Below are 22,335 nucleotides of genomic sequence, written 5' to 3'. Positions count from 1 at the left end.
GAGCCAGCTTGGAGTAATGGTTTAGGCACTAAAGTAGAAACCAGGAGATGGTGAGTTGTATCCCTGCCTTAGGCCCAAAGCCAACTGGGTGACCTTAGGATGGTCACTCTCTCTCAGCCCTAGGAAGTAGGCAGTGGCAAACAGCTTCTGAAATCTTGCCAAGGAAATTTTCAGGGACTAGTGCAGGCAGTTGCCAGGAGTAAATATGACATATACCATACTTTTCGGAGTATAAGACGCACTTTCCCCCACCTAAAAGAGGGTGGAAATGTTGGTGTGTCTTATACACTGAATATAGCCATTTTTGGCCTCCCGAAGCCCCGCCCCACGCATCCCGTTTTGCAAAAAACAGGCCCGTTTTTCGCAAAAACAGGGCATGCAGAGGCTTTGGGAGGCCTGCAGTGTTCCTGTGGGGGAGGGCAAACACGCCCTCATTTTTGCGAAAAACGGGTGAAAAGCAGGCCCACTTTTTGCAAAACTGGGTGCGCAGAGGGTTTGGGAGGCCTGCAGTGTGCTCCTGGGGGCCGGGGAGGGCCTAAACTTTTTTTTTCTTGCTTACCTCTTCGAAATCTTGGTGAGTCTTATACACTGGTGCAACTTATAGTCTGAAAAATACAGTAGGCACTAAATAGGTTTCTCATGAGCAAATAATGAGAAAGCTCTTGTTCTAGCATGCAAGACTGTCACAGCTATGTAAGTAGTCATCGACTTAATACCACAAATGAACCCAAAATTTTTGTTGCTAAGTGAGAAATTTGTTAAATGAGTTTTGCTCCACTTTACAACTTTTCTTGCCACATTTGTTAAGTGAATCACTGCAATTGTTAAGTTAGTAACATGGTTGTTAAATGAATCTGACTTCCCCATTGACTCTGCTTGTCAGAAGGTTGCAAAAGGGGACCATACAACCATGGGACACTGCAACTGTCATAAATATGAACCAGTTACCAAGCAGCCGAATGTAAATCACATGACCATGGAGATGCTGCAACGGTCATACGTGTGAAAAATGGTCTTAAGTCACTATTTTTAGGGCTGTTGTAACTTTGAGTGGTCACTAAAAGAATTGTAAGTCGAGGGCTATCTGTATTTGGGCTTGATTATGAACCTCACTGAATTGTCTCACTTCAAGATATTGAGATTACAATTACATTTAAAAAGCTGGGGAAGGCTGACTCTGACCATTGTCCAGATGAATGGATTACCTATTAATGTTTTTCTGTGTCTGTATACAGCTTTATATGTGTGATGTATATGTGACATACATGTAGTATATATTATGGCTTTTATATCTTAAGGCAATTAAGATCCCTGCCAGGTCAGTGGTAAATAAAGCCCCCCTCATTCATGATCTTATTTCAGAGGGGGGTGCTGACCTGGCAGGGATTACGGAGACCTGGTTAGGCCAGGAGGGAGGAGTTCCCCTTGTGGAAATGTGCCCGCCAGGTTTCCGTGCATTCCATCAGCCAAGGACTCAGGGAAGGGGTGGGGGAGTGGCAGCAATCATTAGAGAAAGTCTTTGCCCGAGGGAGGCCACTGTTCCTCAGATAGCCGGATGTGAGTCCCTCCTTGTGAAGTGGGGTCAGGGGATTCAGATGGGCCTACTGATTGCGTACCTGGCTCCCTGCCACGTAACAGCGGTCCTGCCTGAGCTGCTCGACATTATAGCCGGGGTGGCGGTGGAAACCCCCAGACTTATTGTTATGGGGGATTTTAACCTGCCATCTACTGGTGAGATGTTGGAGACGGCTCGGGAGTTCATGGCTTCCATAACGGCCATGGGCCTGACCCAGGTAGTTCAAGGTCCCACCCACTTGGGGAATCACACTCTGGACTTGATTTTTGTCTCTGATCAGTGGCTGAATGATCTAAGAATAGGGGATATAGACATCAAGCCCTTGTCATCGTCTGATCATTCTCTCCTTCACATAGACTTTCAAGTCACTTCCACCCACCGCAGGGAGACGGAACCAACCAAATGGTTCCGTCCCAGGCGCCTGATGGACCCCGAAAGGTTCCTGATGGAGCTTGGGCCATTTCCTGAGACTCTGGCTCACGACTCGACTGAGGACCTGGTGGTCGCCTGGGACAGGGCGGCTACTGGGGCCTTGGACCGCGTCGTGCCTTTGCGGCCTCTGACCCGATGCCGATCTCGTCTAGCTCCTTGGTTTTCCGAGGAGCTGAGAGAGATGAAGCGTCGGAAAAGACGCCTGGAGAGTGATTGGAGGACAAGCCGATCTGAATCTGACCGAACACAGGTGAGATCTTATATTAAGACCTACCTAGTGGCGATAAGAGCGGCGAAGTCTAGCTACTTCTCCGCTCTTATTGCATCTGCAGAGAACTGCCCAGCTGCACTGTTTAGGGTGACCCGCTCCCTACTTCAGGTGGGGGTACGGGAAGATCCCTTAAAGGGTCGAGCTGAGGATTTTGTACAATTCCTGCATGATAAAGTCGCTCAGATTCGGGAAGGCCTGGACTCCAATTGGGTAGATCCAGGGGAGGAGACGGGGGCAGGTCTTGAGAGCGTTATCTGGGAAGAGTTTGACTCTGTGGCTCCTGAGGATATGGACAGGATTCTGGGCAAGCTTAACGCTGCCACATGTTTATTGGACCCGTGTCCCTCCTGGTTGGTACTGGCCTCCCGGGAGGTTACACGAGGCTGGCTCCAGGGGATTATAAATGCTTCTCTGAGTGAGGGTGTCTTTCCCGCCGCCTTGAAAGAGGCGGTTGTGAAGCCCCTCCTCAAGAAGCCTTCCCTGGACCCAGCTATATTATCAAATTATCGTCCAGTCTCCAATCTTCGCTTTGTTGCGAAAGTTGTTGAGAGTGTGGTGGCGCGACAACTACCCCGATACCTGGATGAAGTTGTCTATCTGGATCCGTTCCAGTCGGGCTTCAGGTCATGATACAGCACAGAAACGGCATTGGTCGCATTGGTGGATGATCTCTGGAGGGCTCGGGACAGAGGTTGCTCCTCTATCCTGGTCCTATTAGATCTCTCAGCGGCTTTTGATACCATTGACCATGGTATCTTACTGCACCGGCTGGAGGGGTTAGGAATAGGGGGCACCGTGCTTTGGTGATTCTCCTCCTTCCTCTCTGACCGTTCGCAGTTTGTGTTGGCAGGGGGGCAGAGGTCGACCTCAAGGCACCTTATTTGTGGGGTGCCGCAAGGGTCAGTCCTCTCACCCCTTCTGTTCAACATTTATGTAAAACCGCTAGGTGAGATCATCCGTGGTTTTGGGGTGAGTGTTCATCAGTATGCTGATGACACACAGCTATACATCTCCACCCCAGACCACCCCAATGATGCCCTTGCTGTGATGTCCCGTTGCCTGGAGGCCGTGCGGATCTGGATGGGGAGAAACAAGCTCAGACTCAACCCCTCCAAGACTGAGTGGCTGTGGCTTCCGGCGTCCCGGTATAGTCACCTGGTACCATCACTGACAATAGGGGATGAGATCTTGCTCCCCACAGAGAGGGCCCGCAACTTGGGTGTCCTCCTGGATTCACGGTTATCTTTAGAAGATCATTTGACGGCCGTGGCCAGGGGTGCCTTTTATCAGGTTCGCCTGATCCGCCAGTTGCGTCCCTTTCTGGATCGGGACGCCTTGCGCACGGTCACTCATGCCCTAGTTACCTCCCGTATGGACTACTGTAATGCTCTCTACATGGGGCTCCCCTTGAAAAGCACCCGGAGGCTCCAACTGGTCCAGAACGTAGCCGCGCGGGTGATTATGGGCGCAGCTCGTTACGCCCATGTAACACCTCTCCTACGCGAGCTGCACTGGCTCCCGGTGGTCTTCCGGGTGCGATTCAAGGTGTTAGTTATCACCTTTAAAGCGCTCCATGGCTTAGGACCTGGGTATCTACGAGACCGTCTTTTACCACCAATAGCCTCTCACCAACCAGTTCGTTCTCACAGGGAGGGACTACTCAGGGTACCGTCAGTCAAATTATGTCGACTGGCGACTCCCAGGGGGAGGGCCTTCTCTGTGGGGGCTCCAACCCTTTGGAATGAACTGCCCCTGGAGATACGGAATATCCCTGATCTCCGTGCTTTCCGCCGTGCCCTCAAGACCCTGATGTTCCAACAGGCAGGGCTAAGCATACAAACATGCGAATGATTTTTTAAATGTTATCTAATTCTGGGTTTTATTTAATTGATCAAACTAAGTAACAATTTTAATTAGCAATTTTATGATGTTTGTGTGTCTATATTTTTCTTGACTGTACACCGCCTTGAGTCCTACGGGAGAAAGGCAGTATAGAAATATAATAAATAAATAAATAAATAAATAAATTATATTTTGAGGCCTGTTTAAATAGAATACCATTCCCCAGTTTCAATAATAGTAACATTACGGTATTTCTTAATCCTGGCAAATATGTTCTAGATCAGTGGTCTCCAACCTTGGCAACTTTAAGCTTGTGGACCTCAACTCCAGCAAATTTGAGACTTTAAGACTTGTGGACTTCAACTCCAGCAAATTTGAGACTTTAAGACTTGTGGACTTCAACTTCAGTAAAGCTGGCTGAGGAACTCTGGGAGTTGAAGTCCACAAGTCTTAAAGTTGCCAAGGTTGGAGACCACTGTTCTAGATAAATAAAGAAAATAGATCTATTTTCTTTATTAAGTTGATTTTAACAGCTATAGATTGTCCCATAAATTATAGAATATTGGACTTTTTGTGCATGAGGGATAGCCAAGTGGGTTCTCCAACACAGAAAGAATGAATCAGGTGATTTGTAGAACTATTGCTATGTATTGTTTATCAAAGTTTGAATTAGTCATTTTGTTCTTTTTTTTTTTTTTTGACAAATGCATAAAAAGGCAACTTCTTATCAACCTTTCTTGAGTTGCTTTGCTTATGATATAATTTTCCAGGCCTACTTTTTACTTTTTCCACTTTTAATATTATCTCACAATCTTAGTACAACTGTATCTACATAAATCCTTTTTTCTATTATGTCTGTTAATTACAACAACAACAACAACAACAACAACAATAAAAACCTAAGTGTTGCAAGTGATAGCACTCACATTAGTAATGCGCAGCCGTGATCGAGCACGACGGCGAACCAGCTTCCCAGAGCCTCGCTTTGACCTGTTCTCACTTGCAGAGAGACCCTCGTAGCCATCACTCAAGCCAGATGCCACATCGGATGTGTAACTATTCCCAGTTGATGATGAGGAAACAAATTAGAAATGTGATCAGTTTGGATGTATCATAAAAGTGATCTCACTTCCTGCCCTGTCTAAATTTCTTGTTTCAGGCAAAGTTGAGACTTTCAAGAAATGGCCTTAATTCTTGCTCAGAGAGAATATGTACCTTCTTGTCCATTCCATCCTTTCCAAGCTGACTGTAGGTAGAGAGAGGAAAAAGAAGTCTGGGATATTACCACAAGATTCAAATGCAATCCTACCAATGGTAATTTCACCACATCTCTTCTGCTATACATATTCAACCTACACTTGCAATTCTTTGCTACCCTTAACAAATTGTCCTTACCAAAGTTTTTTTTTTTTTTTTGGCCAAAATGAAATTCCAATGAAGTTGTTCTATGAATGTGAGCATTTTCTTCCTCTTAGGAGAATCTGCCTGTCATGTTCCTTGGACCTCTCTCTCTTTCACTCAAGTAACTGTTTGGGGAAAGCCCTGGAGAATAGCTTTCCTGTTAGTTTTGTAATTTGGATTTAGATCGATGTCCTTGCCAAAAAAGCTCTATGGTGAACTGAATGCCTTTTTGCTTTTCTTTTTGTTTCAGACAGCACTGATTGTTTGGGATTGGGGAAATAAAATCAATAACTGATAAATTTCAAATAGAGAAAGCAAGCTCAGATAGGCTACATCAGAGTTCTATTGTCAGTATTAGGCTCAGTAATGGTTATCAGAAGGTGGTCCATACAGCCCAATACATCTATGGCATCTGTGATCTTATATATGCTTGACAAATAAATAAATAAATAAAAATAAAAAAAAACAAAGTTGTTGAATCATGGTGCCTTGGAAGTTATTTAATTTATTTATTTAAGAAAACTTATATGCCTGCCCAATTCACTCTCAGTTACTCTGGGCAGTTTACAAGGATAAAAAAAAAAACCAACATAAAAACAATAAAAAAGCAATAATTCCCCCCCTCCTGGCAACAACAACCAGTCAATCAAATAAGCCACTTGTTGGGCTCCATCCCACTCTGGGTGCCTCTGCCCCATGTTCACCAGTTCTTCAGGGCCTTGCAAAAGGCTGTCAAAGTGGGGACAATGTTATCTCTGTGAGGATGATGTTCTAACTTATTTAGAAATTAATAAATGGTGGCATGAAGTACGTGTCTTGTGAAGGCAAGCACTAGGGGGGGAAAGTCCAATATATAACATACGTTTTAAAAACACATCTTCCCGAGTAATCCCTGTAGAGATTATCTTTATTCTAGGAAATTCTTTATTTATCTCTGTATGGTATATTTTAGGGTTTAGAAGAGACAGCAAGCAGCAAGATATTGTTCACTCTACATCCTGAGTCACAGCCCATAGCATCTAACCTCTGAAACTCTCCTACCTGTCGACAGGGGAAGAGATGTCACTAATGGAGACAGGATCCAGGCTCACAGCAATGGTCTGTGGGTATAAAGAGGGAAAGGGGAGTTGCAATGCCAAACCAATTCACATTCTCTCCATATCTAAGCCATATGAATCAGCCTCATCCAATGCTGCTGCGCATGCCAGAGACAGAATTTCCACTCACCGAAGCAAAAGAATGTCCCGAAACAGTTACCGGGCTAGAATGACTGTGCAGTTTCTCGGGCGAGTCCACAAATCCAGAGGAACTTAAATATCCATCAGTTTCACAATCAGCTGTTGAGGAAAAAGGGGAGATGTAAAATAAGATTTGACTGCATCTAATCGGGTTGCCTCTTAAGCTTCCCAGATGACTGCTAATTTTGTCCAGCTTCAATGTAAATGTCAGATCCCTCCAGGACAAAAGGAGAGCAAAAAATCTCAGCATAAACTGACAGAAATATTTTAAAAGATGCAAGCCGGAGGTTTTCAGGATGCTTGCACAGCTGAGTCAAATTTCAAATGCTTCTCTGTCTGGGAATTATAGAAACTGTGCTGGAGGTCATATGTAGTGATATAGTCAGTCATTGGTTGAAGATAGAGATAACAAAACTAATGGGTGTGCTTACATGTGGTAGAGGAATAGTTGGGATGATACTGGAATGGCTGGTGCTGGTCAACCTCTGGTTCTTCTGGCTCTGGGGGGAAAGTTGATCCGAGGGCAGAATCTGCAGACCCCGGTGTGGTGGGGATTGAGGTCTGGACAGGACTGAGAGGCGAGGAGGAGTCCAGGTCTAGCAAATGCAGGATATCAGAAGTCATTGCTAGAGATTGCTCCTGACGTTTCTGCTGTTCCTGAGCTTGTTTGGTCTTCTCACGCTGGCGCTTGATAGCAAGAACTCGCTCTCGCACTGCTTTTGCCACTGGCTTGTAGTCTGCTTCACATACAAAGCCTAGAACCACCTGCATGATGGGTCAGTGAGATGGAATAGGAAGAAGAGCAGAGCAGGAAGACAGAAAACAGAAGGACAGTCAGACAAGGCCATATATCTTATCTGCTATCTGCAGTACTGTCCTTAAAGCAGGCTCTATCGTAGATGTGTAATTAAATTGTAAGTTTTGGATGTGAGTGTGAGGTAGGTTTGTGATTAGATATATTTACACACACAAATCTTTGGCAGTGTGAGCAATTCCTGAGCTACCAGCAGACAGCATTTGCAGAAAAAAATTGCATCCAATGTGACATTCTAAGGGAATAGATAAAGAATAAATCTCGACTCTCATAATTCTCATGACACAGAATGCAATGTGACAGAAAAGATAATGCGAAACTACTGTGATTTTAAAATACAGATTTGAATAAATAATGATTATTCCTATGTTAGGATATGATACTAACATCATAAGAATTAATGGATAGCAACATCCCTCAAAAGATGTGCCATTCTTAGAACATGCTGGTACAAAATGCAGTTAGAAAAATAAAAGACAGAGGTGGCTCTACTCTAAATCCCTTATTTATTAAACATTCTAACCTGGAAAGAGTTGAAGAAATAGGAGAGAAATGAATGACAGTAAGGTATACCATTTCTTGGGCAACTTCCTCAGCCACATCCTTATATAGCTCAAAGTAAAACTCCAAGGCATTGTTGTCCTTGTACTTCCCATGCAGTTTTTTAGTATCATCCATCCGTAGCCAAAGCTTCAAAGTGGTCTTAATACCATCATCCTCTTCAGCTAATTCAACATGGACCCCTGTATCCTCATGGAAGAAGAAGTGATCCAGAAGATCCTGGATGGTGTATCTGCAGGGAAGATAGGGAACAAGTTGAATTTAAACTATTCTGCAAAATGAAGGTAACAGACAGTAAGTTTGAATGCACAGATTGTTATTTCAATATGACTTAAAGAGGTACCCAGGCCAGGATCTTCATAAGTACATGAACATCAATATATTCCATGCCCTTAACCATACAAACTTACTTCTTTAAATACTCCAGATATAAGCAGCATAGAAAAAACAGCAAAATGTAAAGTTCAGAGGATAAAGTTCAGTATCAGATTTAATTTGAGGGACAGAAAAGAGTGGCAGCTATGACCCATATGCCCCCCTTCCCCCCCCCTTTTTTTTTTGTTAGATAGCTTCCTCAATATTCAGCTAGTTGTGAGTGTCTGAAACTATTGTTTGGGCTCAAGACAGCAGAATTTGGGTTTTGCTGTTAAACCAACCCATCCTACCATCTAATAGTTTCCATGAGACAGCTGTCTCCTTCAATTAATAGTGACAGTCTCTGAAGTAGCATTAAGAGTCTGAGGGTCTTGAATTCCAAAGGAATTTGAGGTTTAGGCTGACAGTATCTTAATTGGTGATTCAGTATTTTATGTCCACCCTGACAATAGGCATATCTCAAATTACAATGCATTTGAACTACGTGGTATTTTGAATCTTTACATTGAGTTGTCTACCTTAGATAATTTTTTTAAAAAATTCCAATTTGGCTGTCAGATTCTATGTAAGATTCTAAATGATTTCTAAAACAAGAATATACGTAGTTCTTGATTTACAACCACAACTGAGCTCAAAGCAGTGAATTTTGGCCCATTTTATGATCTTTCTTGCCACAGATGTTAAGTAAATCACTGCCATTGTTAAATTAATAACATGATTGTTAAGTGAACCTGACTTCCCCATTGACTTTGTTTGCAAAAGGGGATCATGGGACCCCGGGACAATGTAACATCAGAAATACATGCCAGTTGCCAAATGCTCAAATTTTGATTACATGACCATGTGACCATGCAACAATTCTAAGTGTGAAAATTGGTCATGTCACTTTTTTCAGTGCTGTTGTAACTTTGAATGGTCACTAAATGAATGGTTGTAAATTGAGGACTACTGTATTTTAAAGGGGTGCAAATGAATTCTTTGAGTGAATTCTTTCTACCCATTCCTTACCTAGGTCTACCCCATAATTTCTATCCATTCCTATTCGTATTATTTTTTGTGTTTACCAGATATTATGGAATTTTTAAAAGGGTGCAACATGCACTTTTACACCCACAGGCAGACATGCATGCAACCACCACAAAACATCACCAATAGTCATTGATTTAGTATAATCACGTAAGCAGCTATGCTGTTCTCTACCTTTCATTTTTGTTCATTCGGATACAACCCTCAATTATCTCCTTTAGTTCAGGCACCTTCACCTTGTAAAAACTGTTTGGTTTCATACCCTGTTTTGAGAAATAAGAGAGAGGACCAAAAGGGGTGGGGGTAGAAGGGAGAACAATATATGTATTCAATCTCTGGAATTCACATTTATCATTCCCCTTTTAACAATTTAAATCTCAAATTAAAATGAAATAGAGATGGAATGACCCCATCCTCCCCATCTCACACTGGAAGCTTGCCAAATGCATTTTGAGCATGAAAATGATTGGTCTGTACCAGGTTAGATACACTGTTTAAGTTTTTATGATGTTACAAGAAAAGCATTTGGCCAGAAACTAGGAGTAGAGGGTTGCACTCTTCTGAAGCTCAACCCAATTGTATTGCCACTGCTGCTTTTCACTGGTTGTAATTAGCAAAATTTTGTTCTAAATCCAAAATTGCACTAAAAACTCAAAAATTAGAAAGTAATCATTGGAAAGTTCCTTTCCTCCTTTCCACTGCATAAGAACACTGCAACAGAGAGAGCCAGGAATGCAGAGAAATGAGAAAAGGTGGAGGTTGTACTCTTACCGAGGTAACCTTACGATAGATCTGGGCTGCATTCTGGCATTCTGAATAGGGGTATTCTGAGGTTGCCATTTCTAGCATGCACATGCCAAAGGCATAAACATCCACTGCTTCATCATATTTTTCCTCGTACATTTCCGGAGCCATGAATTCAGGGGTTCCTGGAAAAGGAAGGAAAGGGTTTACTTTTGATTCAGACCATTAAGTGACATCATGGCAGTGTCCAGGACTTCTGAAACTTCAAAAATCTTCAAACCTTGTTTTCTCATCTCTACTTAACATTTCAGACAATAGTGCCTGGTATCTACAAAGTTTTAAACAGGCCCTGGGCAAAACTCATTCACATTTAACCGTGAGATATACAGGTAGTTCTTGACTTATGACTACAATTGAACCCAACATTTCCATTGCTAAGCGAGACATTTGTTAAGTGAGTTTTGACCCATTTTACAAGCTTTCTTGTGACATTTGTTAAGTGAATCACTGCAGTTGTTAAGTTAATAACATGGTTCCCCATTGATTTTGATCAGAAGTTCACAAAAGATGATCACATGACCCCGGGACACTGCAACTGAGTCCGAATTGTGATCATGTGACCATGGGGATGCTGCAATGGCAATAAGTATGGAAAATGGTCGTAAGTTTTCTTTTTTTGCTGTTGTAACTTCAAATGGTCACTAAATGCATAAAGGCTATAAAAAACCCATTTAGCTCAATGGGAACAGTAAAACATTATCAAAGCAGCCTTGTGAGAATCAAGAAATATTTAAAGTAACAATTCTGTCCCCTGAGGTTTTGCTTAAAAGGTTGTCTTTTCTATAGGAAGAGTAGAGTAGAGTAGAGTAGAGTAGAGTAGAGTAGAGTAGAGTAGAGAATAGAATAGAATAGAATAGAATAGAATAGAATAGAATAGAATAGAATAGAATGCATAAGTGCATAAGAGCGTGCATAAGCTCCCAATCCCAGCAAAGTTCTGCCTTTTAATACTACCATCTGTGCAACTCATGTTTATTTTCCAATTTTGGAAGCAAATAGAGCCAAATATCTTAGTGAGGTAATCCTAATAATTACTGTTGCTGAATATAGTTTTAAGGATGAACAGATACATAATGTCAAATCAATATATTCTGCTACGCATTCTTTACCCATCAAGTACCTATGACACTCTTGGCAAATGAAGCACACTTGAGTGTGGCCAAACCAAGATCTCCAATTTTGACTGAGCCAGTAGGGCCTGTGATAAAGACATTATCACATTTCAGATCCCGATGGATGATTGGAGGGGATCGTGTATGTAGAAAATGGAGTCCTCGAAGAATCTGTCTGCTCCATCTCTGAAGAACTTTCATCTTCATCTCCTTGAATCGTTTTAAATATCTACAGAGAGAAAAAGAGAGAGAGAGAGAGAGAGAGAAAGAGAGTTCTGGTTCAGAGCCATCTGATCATCATTGGCTGTGGGCCACAATAGGCAGAACCTAAATGCTTTCAAAATGCCAAAGGTATTGATGAGTCAAGAGCCCAAAAAGCGTTTGCAAACAACCCCATGATGACTAACCTACTCAGTGATGTAATCATATGCTGACGGTTAGATGTTTAATAGAAAATTAAAAGAAAGGGGAATAAAGTGAAGTTTCCTTATCTTTGAATTTTCTAAAGTTCTATGAAAGAATAAAAATAAAGCAAGATAAAATTTCCAATTTCATTGTTTTAGAAGTATTTCTCTTTTATGATTTTAATGCTTTTAAGCAAATAAATTTAAATAAATGAATATATACCACATAGTTCATGAAAGTACCTTAAAAAACCCCACAACCCAATGAGAATGAATGTGAGGGCACTCTGGCCACAACATGTATCATCCCACAGATGACCAGAGTTGATTCAACTGATCTAACTGACTACATGGCTGTCTCCTTCCCCCCTTACTGCTCCATGTGGATCCCTCCCAAAGTTGCAGTCTTTGTGAAAGATGACAATAATCTGAAATACAATGCATCAATCTTTGGTTCAGATATACCTCCAGAATTGAATATTGGAAACTATATGAATTACAGATTCAAACTCATTTGTAGTCTGAAGGAATTCACCTTAATGTGACCAATTATCTTTGAAAGAAAAACTTCCTTTCATTGTCCTACAATGTAATAGAGTGGTCCTCATTTGAATCCCATTCCCATACTGATTTATTGCAAGTAATCTGTCTTTGGAAGTAATCAGCATTTGGAGAAAAGGTTTGTTGGTTTACAGTTAATGGAAAACATGCAGGAAGCCTGAAAATCTCAGTTTAGACACTTCTTTTTCTTCAGAGTAAAGAGGAAAGTATCAGGCAATCTTTGAAATGTTTTCTAGAGAAGTAGCAATGTTATTAATATTTTGCTGCACAATGACCCTCTGTGTGGCTTGTAGACCTGTCCTTTAAGATAGGAGATGGGCTAATAAATCCCCCTCCCTGAAAAAAACCCTCAACATAGCCCCTCCAAGGCTGCTTTTCATCCGAGCCACCCATTCCCATTCAATCTGTTCTGTGCTCACGTTTTGAGGGTTCCCGAGGTCATGAGTTCGGTCACCAGCACAATGCAGACTTGTCCTTTGATGGAAGACTTCCATGAGTCATAGAAACGGACAATGTTAGGGTGTTGGAGTCCCTTCAGCATCTCTACCTCCTCACTGAAGCGCTGCCTTTCCATTTTGGACAATTTCCGTGTCTAACAAACATGAAGAAAAGAGAAAGAAGCTCAAGAGCCCATTTTTGAGGCAGATGAATTCACACCAATGTACTGTAGTCAGATTAAGATTCTAGGCTTTGAAATCAAATTTTCACATTTTAAAAGGCTCACATTTCATTTCAAACTGGAATTTTGAGAGACATTTTTATTTATAATATTCACTCCAAGGAATGAATCCTTTGAAGGGAATAATTTTCCTCCACCTTACTTTTCCAGATAGTCTAATGAGTGGACTATTAGGCATCCATCAATGCTATCTATCCCTCTTAGCTCTTCCAGATCAGTTACCTTTATCTCAGTGGAATAACTATTATCTCTGAGTATCAGGAACTTATTACACGAAACACAAACAAAACTGTTGCCAGCAGACAACTATACATGATTATCTGTGTGATATCCTCTATGATCTTCACATAGCTACCTAACCTTCCAGACTTCACAATTAGTTTTCATATTGTTTCATATTGTATCATACCATATTGTTTTATTCATGGCTGTCTCTTAATTAACTTCTTCTATGGTATGTTCCAGTCAACTAGAGATTATACAAACAAGGGACTGAGGTCCACTAGATATTGGTATGGAAAATAAAACAGAGTCAAGTAATCCCCTTAGGAAAATTTAATTTTGAGGATATTTTTTTAAAAATCAAAAAGGTGGTCAGTAAATGATGATTAAGGAGAATACATTGACAATGTATACTTCTTTGGGAAAGCACATTCTGACTTATTATACAGCTGCATCAGTATTCTTTCTAAACTTAAAGTTTTTAACTAAGCACTGAACTCAACTGTGAATAACACAGGAATTGGGAAAATATAGATAATATGTAGTATATTTGAATCAAGTAGTTAGAACAAGGACTAAAAATCTGTTTGAATTTACCTCAGTTTTTATCCCATCATACCTCATCATCCTCTAGAAAAGAAAAGCCAGACAGAACCTTACTCAATTCACAGGCCATATTGAGCATAAATTAAGTAGAAAATGGGAGGTCAAAGTGAAGAATTAGACCAGATCTATCTATGCAAAATGTGAGTTAGAGTTAGAACTGATGATGATAAAGAGGTTGAATTTATAAATGTTCCTTTATATCATGGTTGTGCAGCTCAAGAGTCAGACGAGGCATTCTGTCGTCTGCTGACAAATATACAATGAAAAAGGTGAGGCCAGAATCTAAAATGGGATAAATTTAGGAGAATTAGGTGCTTTGAAGAAGGGTTTAAAGGTGGAACATATGTCATAAATTTTGTGCAATCAGCAGGGTGCTACTTTGGTAACATTTTTCCTGTAACAGTCCAGGCAGTCTGCCTATGTACAATATTTGATATTCATTTCAAAAGACCATGTTAGGTAGGAGAGAAATCCAGCCAGCTGAAATCTGGTACTATCCAGTCTGTACCAGCATCAAATTACAAACTGGTGGTCCCTGAGGGAATACTTATTTCAAACATAAAACCAGAAACAAGTACAATGTCCAGCAGAGCCAATAATCACTTGATATTTTATTGCCTTTTCAGTCTTCACCACAGCACTGTATAGTAATTAATCCAGTCTCTCTCTTGTGGAAGAGAGCATTGGAGGAAGACTTTACAAATTTCCTTGCTCAAAGTTTGTCCATACAAATGTCAATGGCCAATATGCTGAACACATTTGTTTTTTCAACTAGGAAGCAAAGTGGAATCATCAGAAAGTCCTGTGGAAACTCTTTGACTACCATTACCAAAATACATAGCAGAAGTACCAAGCTCCCCAAATTAATGCTCATTTCTCTGACACCCAGCAAAGAACCAAAACTCAGAAGAAGGTTCTGAGAGATAGGGAAGATAACATAAAAAGCCAGGAATCCTGAACTCATTTTGCCATTCTTGGGAAGAGAAAAACGTCTAGAGCAAAGTTTATCAACCCTGCTTTCCCAGGTTCATTTTACAGCTACAGAAAAGGAGCACTCTCATATGAATATACATTTTAGATATTTAGAAGATCACAGCCATCGTCACTCAAGCAACCTGTTCTTCTAATAGCTGCTGTAATTCTCTATGTGCAATGGTTAGATTGCCTTCGAAAAAGCTGCAGGAGAGGGGGAACTAGAGAGGTAAGTAATGGCAGTAATCCAACTATTTTTCTTGCAAACCAGAATTGGATCCAATTGGCTAAGTGCCAAAACTGCTGCCACCACCAAATTCTCTGTTCTGTCCACTCAGTGCTGGAACAGAGAAACTTTTTGGGTTGCAGAAACTGACTGTGTTAAGAAATTCCTCTGTGTGCAAGTGTGTATTTGCAAGAGGAAGAAAGAGAGAAGGCCCAGGAAAAAATACCACACAACGATCCATGCCTGCCCTCTTCCATATTCCAGTAAGCATATTTGGAAAAGAAACAACAGAGAAACAGATGAAATGTGTTAAAAAGAGGCAGTTTTGCCAGAGGGATAGTGTCTGTGATGGCCCTGTGCCCACCTGTTAGACCACACTTCCTCCCTGTGCCGGCAGGAACCGCCTCACCTCCCCATTGGCCAGAACTTCTGGTGGAGCTGGAGGTGGATCATATTTTTATACTTTGGGGTGTTTATGAAGTTTTGCTACAAATGCAGCTGTGTGCCATCAGCCACTGTGAAAGCTTCATTGTATGCAGTTCAGGAGGGGCCAGAAGAAGAAATCCAGAGCTGGAACAACTTTATAAATAAGGAACATCTATAGCAAGGAGCTTACTTGTAATGTTTATGGAGGTGGAACTGTTACACAGGAGATTCATTCCCTCATGAGAAGTGTTCTGAATTACTTTCTATGATAACAATTTTGCGGTACTGTGACAAATGTGATTCTGCATCCACTCAGAATCTACATATTAACTGTATTCATATATTCCACAAAACCAGGATATATTTAACTGTGGTTTGTTAAATAAGCCACCACTAGCTAGGTTTACACTACATCTGGATTTACAAATGTGGCTGGGTTCTTATAACAAGCCCAAATCATATTATGGCCTAATGCATCATGGGAGCCCCCATCACAGTCACAGGACTGTTTCTAAATAAGCTCTAAAAAGTCAGCTTGGAAACAATTAGAAATGGGAAAAATTAATTTACATTCTATTAAATTTCCTGAACAAATAGATACAAAACTAAAATACCTACAAAAGTGAGCATTTTAGAACTACGGTATCATTGCAAAATATGTGAAATGCTATGAAAACATTAAAGCAGCACTTAAGAAAAGTTCTTAGAAAAAAATCATATATTTGAAAAAGTCAATATAAAAATGTACTTCTTAAGGAGTACGGAAATGTATGCATGTCTGTACTGCTAACAAAGTTGCTGGTACACATACAGGGCAAAAACAAAACCAATTTAGTTTTGCATTTATCTTTTACTAGAAGCAAGTCTATCTAATTTGGAAGATTTGCCTCTTGAAATTAGAAGCATAAGGAGTGAATTCTTTAAAATAAAACAAATTAATATTGAATGCCTGAATGAATTTGACACTATTACATGAGATTTTGATTTGTCTTAAAAAAAGAAAATCGGTTTTCTGAAATGTTCAAATTTTTGAGATTTCTACTCCCTAACTCTAGGCAGGCCCATTTCAGCTTAGCTAGTCCTTTAGAAGGGAGGTGCATAAGCAATTCTACCTCCCTAGAAATATCTTCCCTATAATTCATTCCTATTCTGAAGGAAGAAGGGGTATGTCAACACAAAAATGTCTGGCTATTGACATCACCTGGATTCTCTTAAAATGCCCAGTGACTCTCTATACTTATGGCACCAGTTGTAGAAGATGACCAGGCTGAGCCAGAAGGAGGGGTCAAACATGTCATCAGTCATGAGTCCCTGCACACCCACAAAAGATCTAAGCCCACCTTGAATTCCTTCTACTCTTATCTCCTACTAATTTCCCTTGCCAATTAGTAGTTCAGATTCTTGTAGAGAGTTCAAGCTTGCAATAAATCTTTATACCCATTTGAACTGTCTGATCTCCTGATTTTATTGGTGCTTGACACCAGCCATACAAAAAGATTGGGTTGCAACTGAGCAAAATTAAAACTTACTAGATTGCCAGCTACCAAGATGTCTTAGTTTATAAATAAATTGTAAAATCAAAATTCAAACCAGGTAAGTTAAAAACAGTTACCAACATCAGTTAAAATTAATCTCCATGGTTAATTTAATTTAATAAAAATTAAAATCCATGATTGAAGATTTTATCCAAAGCAAAGTTTCTTTTGATAGTGAGATGGGTGGCATATAAATGTAATTAATCAATTGAAAGCATGTTTCAAAGCCTCTTTAGAGCCAACAAAATGCTGAGGTCTCTCAGTTCAAGAGAGCGTAGTAGTGCGTTCAGGGCAGTTGTAGAAAAGGCTAAACAGAGCTGCCATGAGGTGACCTTTTGGCAACTATAAACCAGCTCCTCATGTTACCTCAATGAGATGTGGGGCAAGGGAAGAGGTCACATGGAAAAAGATGCCTTTCCAAAATCAGATTAATGGCAGATACAATTTGCTGCTTGATCAATTGCTTAGACAATATAATATATGTACTTCCATCAATTTGTTTTCATTAACAAGGCAAGATTCAATGAGATTAAATCACCTGTGCATCCCCATCTGGAGGGATTAGTCTCCTTTCTCATTGCTTGATAAACTATTAGTTTTTGTAGAAATACAGGTTCTCTAAACTGACCTCCTCCAAATTACAAACTGGTAGAATGAAGGCAGATACATGTGACTTGACAAATGGGACTTGCTGTAATTTCCTTGTTTCATTGTTGTGAGCAGCCCAGAGTCAATGAGAGTTAGGTGGTATACAAGTTTAATAAATTGGTCACGCAATTAGCCAGATGTTTAGACTGGATTTGGCATTTTTATCTATCAAGTTTTAGAATAGGAAGATGTTGCTGTTAGATGCATTATAGATATCATTGCAGGATGTTAGCTGTTCTAAATAAAGGATACCTTTTGCAATTGACTGAAGGTGACTTTGTCAATGCCAATGGTTGTTATCATCATCATCATCACCACCACCACCATGAGAAAATGGTCTACAGTAGATTTCTATCCACAGCAGCAAATTCACGTTTAGAAGCTTCATTTCTTGCTTTTCCCTTCCTTGCAAATTTGCCATCTACTTCTCAGCACAGGAAGACAGCTAGCCCAGGAATTCCTTCTCAGAGGCAGGACCACAGATCAGATCTTAAGACAAGAGGTAGGGCATTGGGTTCAAATAACAGCTGTCTGAAGAGCTGACACCCAGCCAATACTATTCCAGGCCTTTGCTGCAGCTTCAGGTAATTGATATGGACCAAGTTTGAAGAAGGATATCTCTTAATCTTGGACATGATCAAGAATGCCAGGCCCAGAAAGGGTACCTTCTTGTAATGATACCTTCAACATTTACACTTACATACTATGCATATTGCAGCATTTCTCGCCAACTAGATTCTCTTAGAGCAAGATACAGTTTTTGCAATAAAGACCAGTGAAGATTCAAAGGGGACACATGAAATTAATGGGGATTACTCCAGTGGTGGGTTGCTCCTGGTTCTGTCTGGTTCTTTAGAACCAACAGTAAAAGCGGCGAGAGGCTCACCTGAACATCATAACTGATGATCTGCGCATGTGCAGAAGCGCAGCAAAGAAGCATGTGTGCGCACTCCCATTGCGAACTGGTAGTAAAGGTAATAGAGCCCACCTCATGATTACTCATTGGTTACCTTCTAATCTACACACACACACACATGGTCTCAGTACTAAAACTACTCTAAATGCTAGGTTTTGCTCTGGTTGTAGAATCCATATCTGAAACTGACCTTTTTTCCCATTCTGCAAAACCCTGGTTCTGTGAGGGCAATTTTTCCAGTTATGGGATCCCCCTTCTCTCATTTTAGAATCAATCACTGCTCATTCATACTATCACTCACACTACATAGGAATCTCAGAGCTGAGAGAATGTCATTGCTAAAATTGTGGAAGAACCCTAAGCAGAGTAGCTGCAGTTAAAGAAAGGACATATGGCCAGAACATTGGAATAATGGAGATAGGGAATAGGTGGCATACAAATTATATTGCAATAAATGAATTAATTAACACACCGTCATTTCAATGCACTAGTGATTGTACCCTCTTTTCCCATGTCGTTAAAGAAGTCAGTGTCATTCCTGGCATTTCCCTTATTTCTTAGAAATAGTGCTCTCTAAATATTTCACAGAAGTCCTGTTTCCCAGGCACCTACTTAATTGGAATTAAACAAATTGCGTGGAAGAAATACATATGTCTATAATATTATTTATTGGTTTAGTATTATTGGTCATTTTAAGGTACGAGCATATAAATGAAAATAACATAGGGACTAGTGTGCAAATTGCCCATCCTACCAAAGTATCCAGTATCTGAAAAAGTCTGGCAACTTAAGCATATAGGAATAATTACTACTCTGCTTTAAATAGCCAATACCCAAAATAGCAATGTTTGCATTTATACATTCATAAATGCAAACATTGCTATTTATTGAATCCTGAATCCTGATTCTGATCCCACTATATCAATTTCAAGTTTGTTCCCCTTTCTCTTGGGACCACAAAAGCATCCAACTCGTCCCTTTAATATTTGCAAGAAGAAGGTCACTTCAATAAATATTTATCCTCTCCTGACATCCTCACTACTTTTCTTCCCTATACTTCCCCCACCCCACAAAAGAGGGCAAGCATAAAATTGTTGCTTGAACCTACTTCTGGAAACCAGAAATAGACCCAGACAGTCCATTTTGGATGAAGAGTCTGGGTACCAACCGCTTAGGTTTGTGGTTTGCTGACCACAGATATTTTAATAGGTAACATAATGAACAACTGCAAGAAAAAAATAGGGCAGAAGTTTATTTAAAGAACAAGTGACAGAAAATCCTGTGTTTCTACAAAAGTCTCCACAGTACAAGAACTGCTTTTAAGTAAAAAAGAGAAAGAGAGAGGGAGGGAGGGAGGGAGGGAGGGAGAATGAGAGATAGTGAGAGGATATTGTAAATCTTGGTCAAGTTTTTTATTTTTAGTTAGCATCTGCAAACTGAAGAACATCAGTGGAGATTACTCATGGCCTGTAATTCCTATTCAATTCTGCAGCATCCTACAATTATGTCAATGAAATTGGGGCCAGCTTTAGGCTAAGATAAAGAAGTCTATCAATATATCCATCCAGTCAATCATTTACCAATTAAATAGAACTTTTTTCCAAAGGATCTCTGAGCAGCTTTGCTTGAGTGCAAGAAATTTAAAACTATTCCAGAGTAACCTCAAAGGGCTAATTCTGTATTCAAAAGCAGCCCAGGGATCACATTTGTACTAAAATCTTGCACTATACCACGTCAACAGGTTTAGCCCTCTGTCAAAACCTGCCCAGTACAGGCAGCCAATTTTATGTACCTGCTTTTCTAATTTAGCATTTAAATTCAGTTATGAGAAAGTGACCATTGTTACTTTTGAGTGTTTTTTCTCAGCATCTGGTTTCTAGTAAATTATCATCAACTTCACAACCTTGATGTGAAAAGAAAAAGTTCAAGGTTACATTATGTCACTTTGAGGCAAGACCCAGCCAACATCCTAATTCCCACCCAAGAAAACTGCTTTCTTACCATTGAAAAGCATTCCCTTTATTTTGAGGTCAAACTGTAAATGTACTAAATAGGTAGGCAAGGAATACAACAGGATGCAGATTCCCAGAAATAATTTTAATACCTATAATACCACTTCTTCATACTGTGGTTAATAATTGTACCCCCCAGTACAATTATCAAAGCCCTTGCCATGGATGTCTAATAGGGCTAGTTCGGTAAGAACAGAATGTGAGAGAAATAATCAAGATCTACCTAGTTTCAGAACATAAGCATAAGGAAAAGCTAACAGTTTAAGGGGTTCTTGTCCTGTTCCCAGCTAGAGCACGGGTCTCCAACCTTGGTAACTTTAAGACTTGTGGACTTCAACTCCCAGAGTTCCTCAGCCCAAAACTGGATTCTGGGAATTCTGGGAGTTGAAGTCCACAAGTCTTAAAGTTGCCAAGGTTGGAGACCCCTGAATCAGAGCACCATCTGCATTCGCTAATGACTTCAAGGATATTTACCTAATTTGCAGATAAGAATTTAATCCAGCTGTGACTCTGTAGCAGGAAAGTGAGATAGATCTAGATAGCAATGAGTTCCAAGGTGTGAAACAAAGCTCATAATATGCTAATCCTAAATAAGGTGATACAAATCTACCTGAGTTTTTAAAAATCCAAACTGGACATATAGAGGGCAAAGAATCATATTATTAACTTTTCTGGATATACAAGAATAAGGAATTCATGGTCTGAATACATCTTTTTTACTTGACAGAAAGGAAGAACAGCCAAAAGCAGAGAATTATTACGGAGAAACAATAAGTGGATTCCAGAATTTCAAATATTTAAGGTATCTTCACTCTTTGGACATCAGTCACATCATCACAAGCTCTTTTATTTGCTTATTGCCTAATGAATTAACATCACCACCTAGCTTTTTGCTAACTATTGAGGAAAAATAAATCAATATCTATGTCAAAAGAGCTGTACATTTTCCCCAAAAGATAATAATCCTGAATGTAAGATCAACTACAATAAAAAGGCAGAGCAGACACAGAAGAGAAAAATCATTGGCTTCCATTACCAGATTCTCAAACAATCCATGACAACTTCTCCATTTCAAAGATCTATTTATTTCTGGGGGAAAAATCTTTTTTTCCTTTCAGGTAAAAACAATAAGCTGACGTAAGTATACGTAAAAATTAGCAAGATTCACAACCTGGGGCCTGGAAGATTTCATTTTTATGAAATAAAATGATAATTCTTCAATTAAAAAATATCAGATGGATTGGAATTGCTTAACTTACAGTAAATTTAATTATATGCTTTAAGGACTCAATCAAGTATATGGGTGTTAATATACCACAATAAATGAGTTAGATTTCTAGATGTTACAAATTTCTATATGCACAGATTCCGTTTGCATGAAATAAATTAATATCTTGTAATGGCCCTTGCACCCTCTCTTAATGTTAATGACATTGTGTCACTTGGTGTTAATTGTATCATTTAAAATTATATGATACAATCATTTTCTATACATTTTTACTGCTAAACTGTGATTTAGATTTTACTCCTTCGGGAGTAGGGCAGTATAGAAATCTAATAAAATAAATAAATAAAATAAATAAAAAGCTACTAAGGCTCACTGAACCATAGTTATTTGATAATATATTTATATTTTATATATAAATATATATTTATATATAAAATATTTATGTATT

General features: G+C 39.8%; 1 protein-coding gene across 2 annotated transcripts in view; it reads right to left on the bottom strand.

The window, feature by feature from the left end:
• WNK4 (WNK lysine deficient protein kinase 4) overlaps window positions 1-22,335 on the bottom strand; it is a 44,873-nt gene that overhangs the window by 15,914 nt on the left and 6,624 nt on the right. For both annotated transcript variants that reach the window (XM_034416198.3, XM_034416200.3), the window contains exons 2-10: window positions 12,837-13,009; window positions 11,461-11,681; window positions 10,308-10,465; window positions 9,711-9,799; window positions 8,148-8,367; window positions 7,192-7,525; window positions 6,750-6,859; window positions 6,564-6,622; window positions 5,048-5,177 (exon numbers count right to left, since the gene is read on the bottom strand). In XM_034416198.3, coding sequence (XP_034272089.1) covers window positions 5,048-5,177; window positions 6,564-6,622; window positions 6,750-6,859; window positions 7,192-7,525; window positions 8,148-8,367; window positions 9,711-9,799; window positions 10,308-10,465; window positions 11,461-11,681; window positions 12,837-13,009 — 1,494 coding nt within the window. The remainder of the gene's footprint in view (window positions 1-5,047; window positions 5,178-6,563; window positions 6,623-6,749; window positions 6,860-7,191; window positions 7,526-8,147; window positions 8,368-9,710; window positions 9,800-10,307; window positions 10,466-11,460; window positions 11,682-12,836; window positions 13,010-22,335) is intronic.

This window comes from Pantherophis guttatus, chromosome 4, assembly GCF_059756535.1.
Source record: "Pantherophis guttatus breed Tessera chromosome 4, ASM5975653v1, whole genome shotgun sequence".
Lineage (NCBI taxonomy): Eukaryota > Metazoa > Chordata > Lepidosauria > Squamata > Colubridae > Pantherophis > Pantherophis guttatus.
The sequence above is the reverse complement of the archived record's forward strand: the minus strand, read 5'-3'. Positions and strand labels throughout refer to the sequence as shown.